Source organism: Amblyomma maculatum, chromosome 8 (assembly GCF_055883805.1).
Source record: "Amblyomma maculatum isolate TAMU_Amacu chromosome 8, ASM5588380v1, whole genome shotgun sequence".
NCBI lineage: Eukaryota > Metazoa > Arthropoda > Arachnida > Ixodida > Ixodidae > Amblyomma > Amblyomma maculatum.
The window spans coordinates 75,322,959-75,342,557 of record NC_139351.1 but is presented as its reverse complement, the minus strand read 5'-3'; the positions used below and the strand labels follow the sequence as shown (position 1 = coordinate 75,342,557).

General features: G+C 43.8%; 1 protein-coding gene across 2 annotated transcripts; it reads left to right on the top strand.

Annotated features, from left to right (window-relative positions):
* The first annotated feature begins 435 nt into the window (after positions 1–435).
* Positions 436–13,668, top strand: LOC146181552 (protein argonaute-1-like). 2 transcript variants are annotated; one of them, XM_084576599.1, is made up of 4 exons: positions 436–572; positions 2,173–2,957; positions 6,167–6,295; positions 10,792–13,668. In XM_084576599.1, the coding sequence occupies exons 2-4, from the start codon at positions 2,180–2,182 to the stop codon at positions 13,266–13,268; spliced, it is 3,384 nt and encodes a 1,127-aa protein (XP_084432725.1). In that variant the 5' UTR covers positions 436–572; positions 2,173–2,179; the 3' UTR covers positions 13,269–13,668. The 2 variants fall into 2 exon arrangements, with proteins under 2 accessions (XP_084432725.1, XP_084432724.1); XM_084576598.1 differs by having other exon boundaries at positions 6,167–6,301.
* Positions 13,669–19,599: the final 5,931 nt, after the last annotated feature.

Sequence of the window (19,599 nt, the reverse complement as noted above, 5' to 3'; positions counted from 1 at the left end):
TGACTGCATAAGGTAAAATTAAAAATGTGCCGGTCGATGAATGTATTTTTCTTTCAATAATAAGCGTTCATTTCATGATCTATTGATGTCTGTTCGTGTACAGTTTTTGTGTATTCACTGCCTTACTCTAAAACATGTACTTTGCGAGCAGAAAGAAAAATATTAATAAATACTTTACATTCTTTACGTTAAAGCAGTATGTTGGTGACGTAAAGCTGTCAGCAGCAAGATATCGATTAAACGTTTTTGGAAGAGCGCATACTTGTATCCAGCATGCGCCTAATCAAATATCTGATTTCGAGTAGCTGCCCCGCACTGTCGACGTTGGACTGGTGGCACAGGCCGTTGCGATTAAGTCGTGATGAGGCACTAGCAACACGTTCGCTCATGCGGCGACGCGAGGTCGTTGTCTATTCTTATCACTTTTGAGGCTGTTCTACGTGTGCGTGTACATTATCGGTCACGTGACAATTGAACTGAGGTGTAATGGGAACGTAGGTTGGTGCTTTTTTCAGTAGGGTGCTCCGACAGCTGGGCGTCCACAGGCAGCTGCTTCATCCAATTTGCTCTTGGTACGTAAGTTTTGAGTTTGGTTACTAGTACAGAGCCTTGTTTTAGGCCAGGCTTTTCTTTCGTCTAGCTTTCGCGCTGTGTCGCGTGGTGCTTCAGTGCGCTTAGTTGCCTCAGCATAAAGTTCCCGCAATCACTAAGTGAATGTTTACAACACGAATGCAAGTCAGAGGTGTAGCTTCCGGCGTATTACAACGCTAATTTGTGCACTGGTATAGCTGAGTGCCTGTAACCCCGGTGTATGTAAGAGGGCGTACTTGCAAAAGTATATCAAGGAAACAATTGCTTCAGAGACAAGACGTTAACCCATACGACAATTTGTAATGGTATGAAGCTGACATGGTGACGAAATACATAATCGAGGAATGCAATGCAAATGAGGTGCAGCTGAGTGAAGCTCTGAATGCGGAGAGTTGGCGACCACGTTATAGGAAAAGTTCTTGCCACATCGGTTACATGGCATTACTTGGTTTCTTATTTTTCCAGGTTGCGCCAAATGCATTTATGATAGTTTGAAATTGGCGTTGGGTTTGTGATGTCCTGACCTGGATTCCTATCACATCGTTTGCACTCGGCAACTAATCACTGTCATCGCAATGTCAAAGTGCTAACCAACCCAGAAACATAAAGGGCATGTTCTCACCTCCCCCTAAATGCGTGTTTATAATGAATTTATAAATGACCTCCCAAGTTTTTTCGTGAATTTCAAGTTTTCTTTTCAAGCCATAGATGCCGGCAGTTGGGATCCTTTGGAAATCTAGCTGTGCTTTACTTTTCCCACGGTATTTTAGACCACGCTTATTCTTGAGGAAAGCTCATCGGTACACGGTGGACGGCTAAAAGCCCTTTATACCTAATTGTCACCGCTTCACTGCACTGGGCATGATTGGGCTTCCGTCGCAAAGCACTTTAAAAAGCAAGTCTAACTGACTGTGGCACAGACAGTTTACCGTGCATTTGCTGCGCAATAATCATTCCTGCATGCTTGTATTGCGTGCGAGATTATCGTCATGTATTGTTATAAGCAAGCCTTCCCTATAATTAGAGCGTTAAGCGGTCAAAGACTCCTTATTCGCACTTCCTTTTTCTTCAGAACCACTTGCCATGCGGTAAACACCCTGTCCTTCTTCTCCGTGTTTTAAGGCGCAAGTAGCGAAAGCCTCGGAATTGGGGTCAACTTTTACCTGCTTCTGGCTCAACGACGGTTATACGCCCATTCCTTTTTTTTTAACGGGGTTCTCGGTAGAGTATTGTTATTTCTGAGGGTTTATACTTGGCTTTTTGATGCACCTTTACATGAAACTTCACCATAAACATTTATAGCAATATGGAGGTTTTCGGCGTTGACGTTTTCCTGTTAAATAGAAATTAGAAAATAATCCAAAACAGAGCAATTTTATTGTTTACACCACCGATATATTTTCCCCTTCAATTTTCAGCACATTATTTATTGGAAAGAAGTGTTCTTTCCACTTCAATATTGAACAATTATTTCCCATGTATTATGCAGAAGGTGCGCATTTGGTGGGGTGATAGGCTGCACTGAATATTTTAGCCCACCTGCTACCTACACTTAAGACAATGCGACCGACTTACTTGCAGGTCCGCTATGGCGGGTCGTGGACGAAGGCCGCAAACAGCAGCCTATCAGCAAGACTATAATGGAAGAGACGCTGATGATTCGAGAAACCAAGATAGGAACCGCCATATTGCACCATTCCCAGGCCACCCCATCCAACAGGAACGTCCACATATCCATGGCTATCCTTTCCAACAGGAGCCTCCCCCGTTCCCAGGCCAACCGTTCCAACAAGAACCTCCGCCATTCCCGCACCAACAAGAAGCTTCACTATATCCGGGCCAACCCTTCCAACAGGCCCCGTTCCAAGGACAGGTAGTTCCTTCCGGCCCCCACCAGCAAAGTTACCACTACCCCTTCCCTTATGGAACAGCCGTAGGTGACACTGCAGCTCAGCAGCCTACATATCTGTTCCCGTACTCGCAAGCACTAGGCTATGGGGCGGTTCCTCAAGCTTCTGGAGTACAGTTGGCGCAGCCAGGAGTGAGCAACTTAAGCTTAGATTCACTACACCTGAATCCCAATCAGCACCAATCCTATGCCCCGCTACCGCGTTCTCTCTTTAGGCCACCTGATGAGGTACCAATGAACAGCGACGTGAATACGGGCATGTGGCCTCCGCGTAACCGTGGGCAATGGCAAAGCAACGGTGGTCAACGAAGCTTTGAAGACCAGTGCTTTTCTCCTGTACAGCCTCAACAGCGGACGCCAAACGCAGAGTTTGTGGAGCAGCAGCCTTTGCCCCGACGCTATGAGTTCGGGCAACACCCCGTCGATCGACAAAGACTACCTGAGCGCAGTCAGCAACGTGAGTTCCATTATTTTGTTGTGGCTCAAGTTTCGGTCCGGATTTTGTCTGTAGTATTCTGATGTGTTCAGAGCCTGGTTGAGTGGAGGCAGGTAGTTCAGGTGGCGTCCCCCTTCATATTAATTCTCCAAAAACTTCGCGCCTTGGCTTCCACAAACCCAACTTGAAGAAAACGTTTTTAAATTGCCGGATGAAAAGGTGTTGAAGGCGCTACCATACTTATATATTGTGCGAAGCTGTATATCGTCCTAAATTTAACTTTCCTTCGGCTTTCCGTGTCGTTTGTAGTCTGTTCTGAACAGGTTTTCTTCTTTTTGGCGCTGTCCCTCAGTGCGCCGGTATTACCCATTGATTTCTTGCACTGTGTAGCGATAATGTATATCTAGAATATCTGCCCTCTGATACATGCTGCTACTGCGATGCAACAAGGCAGTGACCGCCATAATACACAGCGGTTGAACATAATGCTAGTTGCTGCTTCAGGCATTAGGTTACCCAAAACGCAAATGTCATGTCAAATGCTGGAATCTTTTTAGCTTGTTCTTTGCTTTCAAAGCAGTACAATACCTTCGCAATTTTATGATGCAACATAATCTTGCGCTCACTTGATGAACAAATGCTGTGCTTATCAATTCGTTGTCCCCTGTTTACTCGTACTTTTCGCTACCTTTCCTTCTCGAATTTTATCCCGTTTTTCTTCCTTTTTCCTCGTTTTCTTTTCCTTCCTTGTTTGTTCCTTCTTTCCTTTTCTTTTAGTTTTCCTTTATTCATTATTTTTAACCAAATGAAGTATATTCGATTAGAAAGTGGGGTATTAAAGCACGTAGGTTTTGATCGCTTTATGCTGTATGGTAACTGGGCTTTGGTATTAAACTTTGCTGTGCGTAGTATTGACCAGTCTTTGCTGCATATTTTGTTTGTAATGTGCGCTCCGTTTGGTACTGTCGTGACATTTTCGAGCGCTAGTCAGTATTTATACTCACTCTTTATTGACAATATTTTGCTGCTTCAAAATAAGGCAGAGTATCTTCTAATGGCTCAATATTTACTTGCCAAAGGAAATAGACATGCTGAGTTAGTCTTGGTTAATTTCGACCTTATTAAAAAAACGGCAATAGAAACGTTACTTTAAAAGCGTACTAAAGTAGCCTTTCCAGATCAAACTGAATGTGATATATATGCAAGAGCACGCTTGAGACAATATCTGATTGCGTCAACGTGAGGCATCCATGAAAGTATTCATTGAATACCACCACCAAAAATTTAGGACGAGGATTGCTCGCTCGAAATTTTCGAAACTTTTATTCTCAGGTTCGTAGGCAGATTGGCTCTTCTCGGGCGGAAGAGTATTTAGTTTTACTGGTGTTTAATTGAAGTCTGTTGGAGTAGAGCCACGAGGCTAGCCCTAATACCCATTCATTGACATGATGAAACACCGCTGCTACGTCGATGCCTGAGAACACATTTCTCTCGTCCATTGTATAAAATTAGTAATTTATTATGTTCACAATATCGTTTATGTGTAACAAATATCCGCTCAAGTGACAATCTTTGCGCTACACCATGTAATAGTAATCTACTGGTAGATTTGGTGCCGTTTATGCAGTAGTGGTTGAGTAGCTTTTTCTCGCTGCACATTTGTGACCGTGAATTCTATGTGACAATTTTCCTAAAAGCAAATTGTATTAGTTTTTAAAATCAAGGAACATTACCTTAGTGAAAATTTTATTTATTTTTTTTTTCAAGGATGTTCTTTTACTCATGTGCTCTCAGAAAACTTGATATTTCTATACTTGAATGGCTCATTCGAAACATATTTATGAGAATGCCAGTAAGTCTCATGGATATTTTCCTCTATCTTAGCAAATCTACGAAGGACTGAGATTGGTCTTTAATTGTTAGTACCTTTAACAGAGCCGCCTTCATGCACTATAACCTCATGTAAAACTATAGCGTCTGAGAACAATGCGTTGGAAAAGCAGTTTCAGACGTTGCGCAAATGGAATGACTACTATTTATGAAATGGCTTTTAACGTTTTGAGTTTAACATTGTCAGCTACAGAGCCGAAATAATTTTTCAAGGCCAAAATAATGTGTAGTGTTTCATATTGATCGGTAGGCACCATAGGACTAAACAACAGTATACTCGCATGATATTGTGGCGTGGTTATTTGCGGAAGCACTTACAGCAATAAAATGTTCGTGAAGCTGTTTGCATCTTGGACAATACTGAATGACTCGTTAATGTACAAAACATGCTATGATGAATTAGTTTTGTACGCGGTCTTTGACTGTTTGCCATGTAAGACAAAAATTTCAATTATCTTTAAAGAACGTATTCATGTAGTATGTTAAACTTCCTTCTTTAAGTTGCTGCTTATTTTGCTTTGTTGAACAATGGAAGGTCACTAACATCTGCAAAAGTCTGCTGTTAAGTTTAATTCTGTTGTACAGTTCGTGTGCTATCTAAGGTTTTCTTGTGTTGTTTTTTATATGTCAAAAGGAAAAGATATTGTAGGTAGAAATAAGAAATGTAGAGGGCATTTAACTAATGTTAGGATCTTTATCCTCTAGAGCGAGGTGTCGGTTTTGTTGGACAAGAAGTTCCTTGAAGTGAAGTATATTTCTTTCCGAGTAGACTCCAACAAGTATTCGTTTCTCTAAAACGCGTTTTTGTTTAGAGGGTATCAAAGTAAATTGACAAATGATTGGTGAGGATCACGGATGATTACCCTTGTTATTATTTCATCCGGAGAAAAACATAATGCAGAGGTAAAATATAATTTCTGACGTTTAAGCGAGATGCGTTGGCATATTAATTGCATTAGTACAGCAACAGGACACACTCTTGGAAAGGCAAGAAAGTATTGTGTGTTAGCAGGCACAAGTTGGCGATCGCGATATTTAACGCACCTCGTAAAGGCGCTTTGTGGGCAAATAAATCATCGAACGACTATCCTGAAAACGTATTTCTGCCGTTGAAACCATATAATTCAGCGGCATGATATATTTATAGAGATTCCGTCGCACTGACGTCACTAGCAAGAAACGTTGAATGAAGCCTTTGGTGGGCATTGTTTAAATGAGTGGTGATGCTTCATTAAGAACCCATGAGACCCATACTCCACGTGCACGCAGGCTTGTTTGTTTGGAGTACTTCGTGACAACACAATTCTGACAGTAGTCCTTGCTTACTCTATGTTGAATAGGTTCACCCCGCAGTATTCGTCACGATGTCCCCAGCAGCTCGAGCCCTCAAAATTCTAGGCTGAATGCTGGAGCGCAACCTTTCAGCCCACGGAGCTTCAGCAGCGGCACAGGTTCTACCAACAGCACAGGTGCGGGTAAGTTATTCGTAGAGATAAACCTACTGAAAAAAATTTTCAAGTAACTGCCTTCCCTCATATAGAATCCAAAGAGGACGCGGTGACAGTCACCAAGCACAGCCAAATGCGCACATAAGGCGGAAGTCTGGTGGACTAATTTTCTGGGTCCTGCGCGAAAAGGGGGAAGCACTTAGCGCGACAAACCCGCATTGCACACATCACACCAGTAAAGAGGCAACAGCTTTAAGTAAAAATGAATTTAGCGGCTACATTTTAAACTTCAATTGTCTTTCACGGTTCCGTGCACGAAGGCTGATACACCTCCGAAGTGAACCGTTACTAAAGAGCATTGTCGGAAATTCTCGTGCTTTCTTTTAGAAATTAATACCTCAAAAATGCTAGTTGAATAGTCTTTAGTTTACTGCTTCCAATACCGACTCTGCGAAAATACAAGAATTGTCTGAGAAACTTTCTATCCCATAGACTAAATCGCCACTAACGGCAACCTGTTTGACCAGCGGCGCAATCTGGTGCAGTTAATATATGTAAAAATGTTTTCCTTTTGTTGCTTTAAATGCACCAAAGGGCGTAACACGTAAAAAAAAAATTGTATACTCTGCTACAAGTGCTTTGTGTTTGAATGACCGTTTTTGTCCTTCTGCATTTGCACTTGAGTGCCACCTATGTTTCCAAGACAATTGAGCTATGGTCATTTTTGATAAACGACCTAAACCCATTGCATGAAGTGTATTGATTGCACCTTTTCGCGACACGTCGATGTAACCAGCATTGAATATGTGAATTGTTGCACAACTAATCGGGGTCAAAACCGTGAATCTCCCACTTCAAAACACTACCACAAGTGCATCTGGTATATATTTTTTTTATATGAGCATTCTTTATAATATCAGAAAGGACTACGTGTGTTACTTCGTTATAACATGCCGCTACTCGCTGTCCTCCGCCGCAGAACAGGAGCACACGTGTGATTAAAACGAAGCTTTGTAACAATCTGTACTTTATGCAAATAAAACGTGGGCCAGCATGCATCCATGAGTGCAATGGAATATCTAGGCGCAGCACCGATTAGACCTCATATGTTTCTGGTTAGATCCGTACGTCTTGTTGTCCTGAAGCGATATGATGGCGATTTTTTTTTAGCTAACCCACTTTTCTTAACTTCCTAACTCATCGGGCTGTGCTCAACCCTGGTTTTAGCGCAGAAGATGCGCTGAAACAATTTTGCAGTGAGTGGCTTCAGATCAGACATGGCAGTGATTGAAATGCAGTATTCCACTACTATAATTTTGCTACTTTTTCGGTAATCTTTAATGTAATAGATTACTTTTTCAGTTTGGTAATTTATGATTGCCATGAATAACTTTTGGCTGTAAATGAACAGAAAAAAGTAAACTTCCTTTCGAACGTAATTTTACTAAACAGCACAACCACTCCTTCAATCGACAACTCAGTAGAAGGCAGCGAAAGCAGGAACGACTTTCATCAAGCGTGGGCCAGCGTAATGGATAGGCAAAAGAAGACTGAGAATTCAGCAGAACGGTGTGCCTGAGGTCTCTGTAGCAGTTTAATTTGGTGCGTTCTTCTCTTGGGTAGTTGCAACGATTATCCAAGCAGCATGATAGAAGGGGTCAAAGAGCCGCCCAAGGAACAGATGGCGCAAGAAAGCTGGAGTTGGAAACTAGTCGGGAGCGCGGAGTAGTGCAACACTCTATTCCATCGGCCGGGCACAGTGGGGGGGGGGGGAACCGGCGGAAGGATCCATTGCGAGAGCATTACTGAGCGCCAGGTATTCAAGTTGAGTCTAGGGACTACGGAAGCAATAAATATCCTAGCTTCTTCGGCCCTTTCAAGTGGAGATTTCCAGCCCAGTAATTATCAATGCAACATAATTCGTTTTAATACATAATTTTTCCACTTATGCTTCAGGAAACTTCCCCGTGCATCTACTGGAAAACATTAACCATTGTGTAAACATCATTGTGCTCGAAGCCTTTGCTTCATAAGGCACATTATTGCTAGTATTCGTTAGGTATCAAAACATTATCAGTCCTTGAAATCATTTATGTTCATGTTATTTAGCTGTTTTACGAAACGTACATACCTCGAAGCGGAGATGCACTATCTAAGACTTGTACCAGTTTACCGGACAAAGCCGTTGCAATCGCCCCGCCGGGGTGGCGCAGTGGTTAAGGCGCTCTACTCCCGTTCCCAAGGATGCCGCATCAAATCTCTGCCTCGGCGACAGCTTTTCGATGCAGGCGAAAGGCAAGGCGCCTGTGTGCTGCGCGATGTCTGAGCAAGTTGGAAAACCCCATGTGGACGAAATTTCCGGAGTCCTTCACTACGGCGTCTCGTAGCCTTAGTCGCTTTGAAACGTTAAACGCTCCAAAAAAAATCAACGAATCAATCGCACGCGTAATGTCCGGTGTTAGGCAAGGCGGGTACACTGGTACAGCGCTGCGCTACTCTAGTTCTCTGCTGTGCTGAATGTGTCCGTTAGATTTAAGCACAGCTGAAACGTGTTATCGCCGAAGAGTATACGTTTACCGTACGCCGGTTGCACATAAGCATTGGCCACGCACAATCGACTTCACGTACGCAGGCTTATGCCAGCAACCATTAATCTGCGCTGATCTCTTGACTCTGCGAAAAGATCTACTCTGGCATTCTTGTTCCCGCCTCAGAGTTCAAATTCAACTGTCACCTGTTTTAAATGTTCCGCGATGATGTCTTTAATATTTATTGCTTGCACATTTTTCAAAAGTATGAAACCTTTTTATCAGCACGTTTTCCAGAAAAATATTATTTCACTGACGTGAAAGGAGAGGACTCGCGGTTAATTATCCAGAGCGAGACTACTGCGCTAAATTGTTTGAAGCCAGCTGGTAAGTCAGTAAGGCTTGTCATTTTCCTAGCAATCCTCGAGTCCTCTCGCGCATTTATACAGTCACCAGCTGGTGCAAATGTACGGATTATCCATACGTCCATTTATAGTGCCCGTCCTGTCTACGTCTTTCTTGTTTTTAATTGTGCGGTATTTTCAAGAAATTGCTAGCACCTAGTCAAAACCAAACACCTGCTGCAGTTATCTGTCCGCATTTTCAATGAAATTGATATAGAAAATATAGCATTGCGGACCTTGCCACAACATGACCTTTTTTCTTTTTTTTTCGTTCACATCTGCCACTGCCAAATAGTTCACAAACATTCACATTTCGAACCTGTCACTTTCATCCGGTCATATAGACTATATTATCCGAATGTCAGTACTTTCCGTAAAAATTCTGACTTTTATTGGCAGGCGAAGGAAGCAAAAGTACACCTTTGAATATCGTTCAGCTACTTCCCGCCCCCCTGGGCCATGAACCGGAAAATGGTAGATCTAATGTTAAGATATAAGAAGCGTGCAGAGAGTGTCGGAGAAGTAACTTGTTACCGACAAAACTAAGAAATTGGAAATGGGCGGGACATGTAGTTCGAAGAGAGAATAACCGATTGTTTTTAAGAGTAACCAATTGGATTTCAAGTAAGGCAAGCGTCATCATCAGCCTGCCTATACCAACTGCAGGGTTAAGGCCTCTCCCATATTTCTCTAATTAACCCGGTTCTGTGCTAGCTGCGTAAGGTAAGCGTAGCAGGGGGCAATAGAAAATTAGGTGGGTGGATGAGATTAAGAAATTCTCAGAGGTCACCAAGATGCGGACAGCGCAGGACTGGGTTAAGGGAAGGAAAGTGTTAACAGGCCTTCGCCCTGAGGTGGCTCCACCTTGTAGCAGTCGTTGAGCGCATGTACTCGCAGGTTATAGCATTGTGAAATTCTTTACATTTTGTGCTTGAATATGATGGGCATCTTCAATTTGATTATTCTGAGGTTCAAGATTTTGCCTTGCGAAATTTTTATGCTTCCCTTGCTTAGTAACTACGCTATCACCTCTATTATATTCTGTGCTCTTTTTGATGTTTTTATTGTGCTCTCTATCGTATAATAGGCATGCGCTCTGAAGAAGCGTACTTGCAGGTCACCGCTTTCTTCGCTACCTTTCCGTGAAAATTTCTTGAGCGACTTTGCTTGAGTCAAACGCGATATCCTAAAGCATTATGTACGGCAGCCCGAATTTCAACTCAGTAGTTCACTCTCTAGAGCGAGTAGCTTGCATTAACGAGGTTGATTTTATCCTCGTGCACTCCAAAACATCCAAAATTGAGGTAGCATTAAATGCTACTATCGCCAAGAATTAAAGCGCAGGGTTAGTAAGAAACGCCAATATATGTTCGGTTTACAACCCGTTTTTCCACAGCAGGGGTAAACGTGTTCTGCTTTCGCATTAACAGTGCTCGACTCCATCACTCACCTCTGCCATATTTTGCTGTAAGTGCTGGGTGCTTTCATTCGCCCGTGCACTGATTTTTCACAGTTGCTGATAATGTACCAGTCAAGTGTTCAAGTGCGCCTCTAGTCAAATGTCTCCTGTTTGCTTTCTCCACAGAGCCCTCTTCACCAAAAAATACGGACAAGTATTTTAACGCGGCCTGTACCACAACCACGACCGTTGGTCTGTGCACTTCTACTGTGACGTCGTCACTGGAACTCCCTAAGCGGCCCGGAAGGGGCGTATCGGGCAAGCCTGCTCCAATCAAAGCGAATTTCTTTCGTGTGACATTGGATAAGAAGTTGATTGTTTACCATTATGATGTAGAGATTAAGAAAGTTAACTCGGCCGAAACGAAAACAGAGGAAAGTGTTAGTTCTTCTGGGGCAACAAACTCTGCAATGTCTCTCTCAAGGGGCTGCAAGTATCGTGTATTTAAAGAATTCTGCAATCTGCACAAACTTCCTGTGGTCTTCGACGGCGAGAAGAACGTGTTCGCGACAGTGAATCTCCAAAGCAAATACCTGCACAGCGAAATCCCACTGACGCGGCCATATAGACGAAATGATCCGGACAAGTTTTCAGTCTCGCTGCAAAAAGTTGCAACATTGAGTGACATCAACGAGCAGGCTATGGTGCAAGCTCTTGACATCGCAATACGGAACGCGTATTCCGAGACTCACATACCCGTCGGCAGGCTCTTGTTCAAAAAAGCTCTGGATGTCGGGCCGCAAACACCTGTATTTGAATTTGGCGAGGGCCTGTTCACGAGCCTGCGCCTGTGCGAGAATGGCCCCTTCATTAATGCGGATGTTACGCTGAGTGTATTCTACGAGCAAAAGCGTCTCCATATTTTAGCACGGCATCTTTTGAGAAAAACTTGGGAAGACCTAGAACAATCCTTTCACAAGAAGAATATAGAAGACCTCAACTCTTTATTACGAGGCCTGTCCATTGAGGCTCACAACTTGAAGCCCCCTCGCAAGTATGTTATCGAAAAGGTAACCGTTCAGACAGCGGATCAAAAAATGTTTTTGTACAAGGGTCAGAACATGTCGGTTGCTAACTACTTTGCCGCAAGGTATTCAGAGCTAAGTTACCCGAATCTGCCTTGTGTCGACGTAGGTAGGGAGCGCTTTATCCCCTTGGAAGTATGCACAGTGGCAAAGTTTCAAAAGTGTGATGAAGGCTTGAGGAAGCTGCACAAACTCGAGCAGGCGAAAAAAATACTTCGAAAAGAACCATTCGACAAGTTCAATAGGACCACTAATGCTGTGACAAACGTAAATAGCACGTTCAGTGTCCAAAGCTTCTTATCACATGTATCTCAAAAGCCAGTGGAGTTCAAGGCCAGGGAGTTAACTAAACCACTAACGAGTTCAGATTGTCAGATGACAATCAATCACTGGGTAATTATTAACGCCAGCAAAAGCTCTACAGTGACTGACTCTGAGGTAGAACTTTTCGCAGGCGCACTCCAGAGTGCAGGCGTAAAACTGAATATGAGCATGCAAACACAGCAAGGCATTAAAGATTTTGCAGGATATGATGCATGGACGATGCTTAATGAGACGACACAAATGTACCCGGAGCTAGAGGTCCTTTTTGTGATTCTGGAAAAGAGCTCTCCTCTCTACAATGACATCAAATACCACGCTGAGACTGAATTCGGTTTGATAACGCAGTGTGTTACAACAAACAGTGTCTCCAGTAAGAATCACCTGCAGAAGATTTCGTCCAACTTGATGCGCAAGGTGAACGCGAAGTTGGGAGGTGCCGTGAAGATGCTGACTACAAGTGTGAGTGCTTTAAATGCTGCCGGAGTCATGATTATTGGCGCTGATGTGAGCCACCATTCTCCGAAAGACGACAGACCTTCCGTGGCCGCCATCGTAGCCAGCACTGATTCAGGGGCTTCTCGTTACGTTGCCACAGTCCGTGTGCAGGCAAAAAACTCTGATGAAAAGAAAAAGATTGAAATTATTAAGGACATGGAGGGTGCCGCCAAAGATCTCCTCCGAGCTTACAAGAAGATAAATAACGGTGAAGAACCTAAAAAAATTATCTTCTACAGAGACGGAGTCAGCGAAGGGCAGTTCTCCCAAGTGCTAGAGAGTGAGCTGACTGCCTTGCGAGAGGCTTGCAATGAGCTTAAAAAAATGCCGCTAATAACGTTCCTCACAGTTCAGAAGCGTCACAGGACTCGCTTTTTCCTCGGAAAGACTAATCAGAACGTCAACCCCGGTACTGTCGTTGACACCACTATAACTCATCCGCACGACTTTGACTTTTACCTGTGCTCGCATAAATCCGGGCTTGGTACTGCTCGGCCAGCCCATTACTACGTACTGTGCGACGACAATCTCTTCACGTCGGACAGTTTGCAGGAGCTCACGTACGCCTTGTGCCATGTGTACGCTCGATGCGACAATGCAGTTTCCATCCCCGCACCCGTGTATTACGCTCACCACGCGGCCACCAGGGCAGCGTGCTACTTACAAGTTCAGACCACATTGGAACAGAGACTCCAGCCGGCTGTAAACAATTCCTTTCCTATCTGTGCAAGCATCCAAGACAAGATGTTTTTCATCTGAGTCCGCGGAGCCTGATTGGGTATGTCGCATGTGCCATAGTCATTGCTGAGAAACCTGGACCATCGAGTTCGAATATGTGCGGTGCGCTGTCTCAAAAACTGACAAATTTTCTTTGACAAAGAGTTTATTCAGGCTTCTAATACCTGCATTTTGCCCTTGTGTGGACTTCGCTCTTTATGCCTCAGGGTTGTGTAATGTGTGGTTACTGACATATCACCTCGTTGTTGGTGTTCACTTTATTTCGGCGAATTTCACTTTTATGGTACTCTCGGTTTTAGTTTGTACGTACTTTTATAGGCTCTTAGGTTTTCAGCACATCACAGCACTGTTGGCACAAATATATTCCATGTGTACTTGGACATTCGAGAAAGACTCGTGAATAAAGTCAACATGTGCTATACCCTTTGTAGTACCGCTTGTGTTCATGGAACCTGATCAACATGTATGAACATTCAGCACTAAACAATGCTTGTCTGCAACAGAATGAAAAGCACTGCAGCAATTCTTGAAGTGAGATGCACACATGCGGTATTTCTGCTTCTGGATGCACCCATGCTTCTGGATATTTAACATCATGCCAGCTAGGTTTGTGCTGTCTTCACTCTTGTAATATAAGGAATGCAAATTAACCGATTAGCTGTAGAGGCCTGGTATTGTCTCGTTTATGAATTCAGGAAGGCGCACTCTCACAGTTATACTGGGACGCGACCCAATAAAGGACTTAAATGCAGAGACTTGGTGTTCTCGATATATTTATGTATGTCTTCTTTGCAGTATTTACGGCGAAAGCGTATCCCATGCCGGCTTCCTTCACTTTGCGCCACTGTAGAACGCAGTGCGTGCAGGGAAGTATAAATTACTTTAGAATTGGTGGGAAAAAAATCAGGCGGATAACATGGAGACAGAGTGCGTAGGAGGGCACTTTCATGAATGCGAACAACTAATCTATCCTACAGCACCTAGTAGAAAGGGAGTTTAGTTTCCACGTACAGAGTAGTGGATTTCGTTTTCTGGTACCATGCCGGTGCCTCAAAAACTGCCTTGTTTTTCTGCAAGGGCTGTTTCTTGAGCAGTTGGTGGAGTTTGCTAATTTCGGCGGAGCCTCAAGCGCATTAACACAGCACTTGATCACGTTCTATATGACTCTGGCGGTAACACAGGACCTTCCATGGTCACCGCTATGGTTGAGGACGGCGCTGATGAACACTCTCAATGTTCGTGTACAGACAACAATAATACTTAAGTAGCAGGTGAGACAGCGGCTGATGTAGCTCAGTAGGAGGAGCACTTCGCGCGAGTTTCGGAGTTCGTGGGTTTGGTTCTCACCATCGGCACGTTGGTTTTGCTTCTATTTTGTGTTTAATTATCTATTCCCTCAACATACCACACGCTGTAACAAGTGGGGATAAACTTATCACCTCCGAAATAAAGCGCGCCGTTTCACTACAGGTGATCAGGGATGGTCACGGTTAAACATCGCCCTTTTAATGTGGCTGGTCTTAGATGGAGCCACGATACTCGGCATTGTAGCGGACCGAGCTTAAAATCACGTCGAGTTTGGGTTAGGCAATATTGTGTAAAACATTAGCTGTGGTTTATTTGGATGGTTAGGCGTGAAGTTATGCGAGAGCAATCTGCATCCTACGCCTAGGTTTGGCTTGAAATTAAAGACATGGCTCTTGCAATACTAGCACTCTCACTCGCGTAGAAGACGTCTAGTTGTATGACATTGTCTCTACGTCGACCTCCGGGGCAGACCGCCCTCACAACGTTCGAACGAACCTTCTCTCCTAGGAACTCTGCAGTTGGTAGGTGCGAACGACAACAGAGAGTTACGTCTTCTATTACTTAGTTTTATTTTCCTTTCTCTTTTTCCTTCTTCTTTCTCTTCTTTTTCTTCTTCGCTCTTCGGACAGGCACGGCGAAATGGTGAGACTGCGGATAATGTAGCTGTCGCTACAAAAGCAGAAACTGTATGAAATTTAACTATGTAGCCCTTAATTTCGCAATATAATCTATTTATCAGAAATAACCGTAAAATTTTTTCTCTCGATACCGTATGTTTAAGGCTTTCAGCACAAAGTTGCGAAGATATGTCGTAGACAAGCCATTGAGAAATTTCCATAGCATTTAGAAAGGAAAAATCATGTCTGCACAGATGACTGGCCGTGAGTGCAATTTGAGAGAAAGGAGACCTTGTCTCTCCGTTCTGCATCTGACTTTAAAGCCCGATAACAGGTGGAAACAAGTAGCAAGCAAGTAGCAAATCAAGCGGTCGGGGGCGTGGCTTGTCGAAACTAGATCAAACAAAGATTGAATATCTCGTCGCGCTCCGCATCCACATGCGCCGGGGCGCGCTCGCGGGACAAGTGCCATACGTGTGTGACGCCAGCCATTGTTGAACCCTTGAAACAGAGTGACGCGACAGGCACAAGAAATTGAACATTAATGAAGTGAAACCACAGGCAATACAACAAATGCAAAGTAGTGGCAACAAACATGATTCAATGGGTACCTGTGCTGCGTTGTTAGGAATAAAATAATATTATTGTCGAGCTATGAATTTATCCTGGTATTCGGTTTTGGACTGATGCCATGAGTGGACTGATGCCATGAGTGAACAAGGCAACTAGATGCCTTGAAGATAAGTACTTTTGATTCGCGTTAACTGTAATGCTCATTCATAGCACTTTTATCCTGGCACGTTTTTGTTACTGCATTCGCTATACACTTGAATTCCTAACACTACAACCTCACTTCTCAGTTGTGGCGGTGATCATTTCTTTTCAATAATTTGAACGGATAATGCATGTGAGCACCACTAACCTACGAGTGGTTCTTGTTGCGGGATGCATTAGTGGAATACGAACAACGAGAACTTCTCGGTGCACACAGCAACTTCAGCTTGAGAGATTTCTTGTGATTTTTGTCTAAAGCAGCAATAACTCCTCACTGGAGATCTTAAACCTAGCAATGTTGGAGAGAGGGGACAACGATGACAGTGACAGAAGAAAGGGATGCTGTACTGGGTGCTCCGGTATATTGTAGACCAAGTGAAGATCGTTAATTCGCACTTACTTCCAACAAAACATGGACGACTTCTGCATTTGACTTCCATCGAAACGTTCCCGCCGGGACCGGGTTCGGCCCTTGATACTGCAACGCTCCTGAGCGAAGAAAGGAACGTGCCGCAAAGCAAAAAAAGGTGTATGTTCATGCGGTCTATTTTCAGAACATCATGTGTAATTCTGGACCCTCTGACGCATTACATTCTTGTGTCAATTAAACCAGTCGTTGGTGTGATGCATAATTAAATGAAAGAAAATCCCCCTTACATACTGATAGGAGATAGACTAAGGTATTTAGTTTCGGTCTGAGAAGTTTAAGGTAACAATTTTCTTTAGATGCTGAATTTTTAATAAACAAATTTGGTCATGCCAGGAAAGCATTTAAGCACTGCACTCGAGCTCTTCGTAACGTAAAATAACTTCGGCTACTGGATAACGTTTGGTGCAGATTCAATTTCAGACCGCTCTATTCGACTCATCAGGCGAGGACTCGCTTTAGAATATTACATAATTTTAGAAAGTCCACTAGTGACCATTTCGATGATCCTAATCGGCTCAGCATGTTGCCAGGGGGCGCTCGGAGCGAAAGACGTTGAAGTGGCGCTCGGAGAAAAACAACGAAGTGAATCGGCTCCGCACTCGCAAGACGTACCAAAAGCTTGGACCGTGTAATTCCACCTGCACCGGCTCTGATAAGCTAGCCCTAGTCGCCAATACCATGACAATATACTCCTGCTTGGTTCACAAGAGCACTGAAGGGGCTGCATAACAAGAAAAAAGGCTGTTCTGAAAACTCAACAAACCAACAGGCCACCAAACTGGCTTGCATGGCTTGCATACAATGACGTTGTTTTGAAGTATCGCAATAGCCTTAAAGACTCAAAAACATCATTCTTCGTTGGTTCTCTACCCTCGCTTCTCTAAATTTTGCCTAAATTTGCACTAAATCCTGGTCCATGATCAATCCGCAAATGATTGTTTTACCGAGTACTTCTCGGATGCTCTATACTGCTTTAGTACCCGTACTATGCACTCGATCTTTTTTCCAGATGGACCACACCGTCATAGATTCAGTTGATCTTAGTAAGTTGATCCAATGTTTGAAAACATCTTGCTGTGGTGTTGATAAGATTAATTTGAAATTTCTGAAAAACGCTGAAGTATGTACACCAATAATTTTGGTAAGCATTTTTAAGCACTTTTATAGCGCAGCGCACTACCACAGGTGGGCAAGGTAGTCCAGCTTTTCAATTCAGGTAACGCTCATTCTACACTTGTGTATACGCCAATCGTGTTAACGAGTGTTTCTTGTAAATTATTAGAGCGCAATATATTCCAACCTCATATCCTAACTAAGAGAATCGGGGGCGGCGATAACAAACGTGAACGTCGGCTGTCGAACTAAGAATGCCCATCACACCCATAAACGCTGAATTTATTGGCGCCGAAGAAACATCGAGATAGAGCCTAAAACGGCGACTAGCGTAACCTGGAACATTGCAGAAATATATGCGAGTGGCAATAATCTTCGACACACATCTCAGCTCATCTTGCACGATAAAGGAACTGATAGAGCTGACAATGAGCCTAAAAAAAATTCATCCATCCGCCAGAGTGATAAGGCCGCAAGTCGGTGGCAGATAATAAAAAATATTTCGCGGCAATAACGCCAAGGTTAGCTGCTGTCATCGACCATTACGTAAAAACTTGCCGTGAGTGGCAACGGCCCAATACGCCCCCGACGAGACCTGCTGGGCTGCATAACCCGATGCAACCACAACTGAGACATTTAAAAAAGGGAGATGGACTTCTTCGGACCTTCCAAACTTCATGGACGGGACAAAGTGGATCATCGTGGCCACTAACCACATGACCCGCTGCGCAGAAGTGAAATTCCTGCACAAAGGCTGTGCAGCGGTAGTGACCAAGATCTTCAAAAAAGTATCCTGCGAAACGGCGCCCCAGAAGTGCTTATCATGAACAGGGGAATACTTGACGCTATCCATCTCAAAATACAGTCATGCAAATTATTGAAGAACAATGGCGTACCATTCCAAGTTAGTCTTACGGAGCAAACGAATTGTTTGGGGCATGTTTGCCATTTACGTCGATGCTGAACACAAGACTTAGAAAGCCATCTTGCCTAACGTAATTTTCGCGTGTAGTACTGCCGTCCAGGAGACGACCAGCGCGATCCCGTTCCCCTTTGTGTACGAAATTGATCCCACGGCCACTCTTGATTCAATACAGCTGTACGTAACATAGTGGGAGAACCTCGATGTCACCTCTAGTTTCAGCGTACAGAGAAAGCTCGACAACTCTCACTGCTGCGCATTAAAGACAAGCAACACGCCTACGCCCGACTGTACAACTTGCGACGAAGTGACCCAGAGTACAAGCTGAGAAGACAAGTCTGTGTATGGACGCCGATTCACCGTCGCGGTCTAAATGAAAAGTTGTTACGTCGATAATTTGTCCCGTACAAATGACGCGTCTGCAACTGGACTATGAAGTAGCTACCGAACGTATTAAAGCGTCACACGCACGCCCATGAATTTTACATGTATGTCTGAAATTTAGATATGCGCGTTATTAAATCCGGGATATTTAAACTTTGTAATATTTGTGTTTACCTATCGCTGTTTCTTTTAGAAATCGAGGCGATCTGTTTTTAAAGCGCATATGGCCTTATCAGTGAGATTGTAGCGCGCGCACCGAGTGAGTATTATTTGTCTATTCAATTGTTGTCGCGAGGAACGGCTTTAATCTTTGGATTGTTGCGGAAGGTGCTTCGAGATGTATCTCGAAGAATTGCAGCCATGTGCTTGTTTCTACAAAGTTCCATGTTATCTAGTCATCGTTCGCGATATTATCTAGATGTTTCCTAGATTCCTTTAAATTCAGCGCTGGCGAGTGAAACGGCCATTTTTTCTTGGACTACCAGCGAGCACGTTTGCTGTTCATATACCTATTAGTTTGCAAGGGAATGGGAGTACCCGCCTAGTTGCCAATCAATAATGAGTGAATATTTCCCCAATAATTTAGCAACATTTGGTTGGCGATGCGGCGTACTTCATCATCATCGAGTTCACGGAGCTCCGACGCCCTGTGAACTCTTGCGCCGTCGGCTGAAGGTTAAGAGGCATCGCATGGCTGTTGCCCAGCCTGCCGAATCAAGCAAAACCTTTCCTTTCCTCCGCCCTGTCCCCGCGCCCCGACTACAAGACACGATAAAGTAGAGACGGACCTGAAACGCCACACCA

Excerpts from the sequence above, each read along its gene's own strand:
- LOC146181552 (XM_084576598.1), top strand. The coding sequence starts at position 2,180 with ATGGCGGGTCGTGGACGAAGGCCGCAAACAGCAGCCTATCAGCAAGAC. Across the intron at positions 2,958-6,166 it reads ACCTGAGCGCAGTCAGCAAC|GTTCACCCCGCAGTATTCGT; the intron begins GTGAGTTCCATT and ends TATGTTGAATAG. Across the intron at positions 6,302-10,791 it reads TACCAACAGCACAGGTGCGG|AGCCCTCTTCACCAAAAAAT; the intron begins GTAAGTTATTCG and ends CTTTCTCCACAG.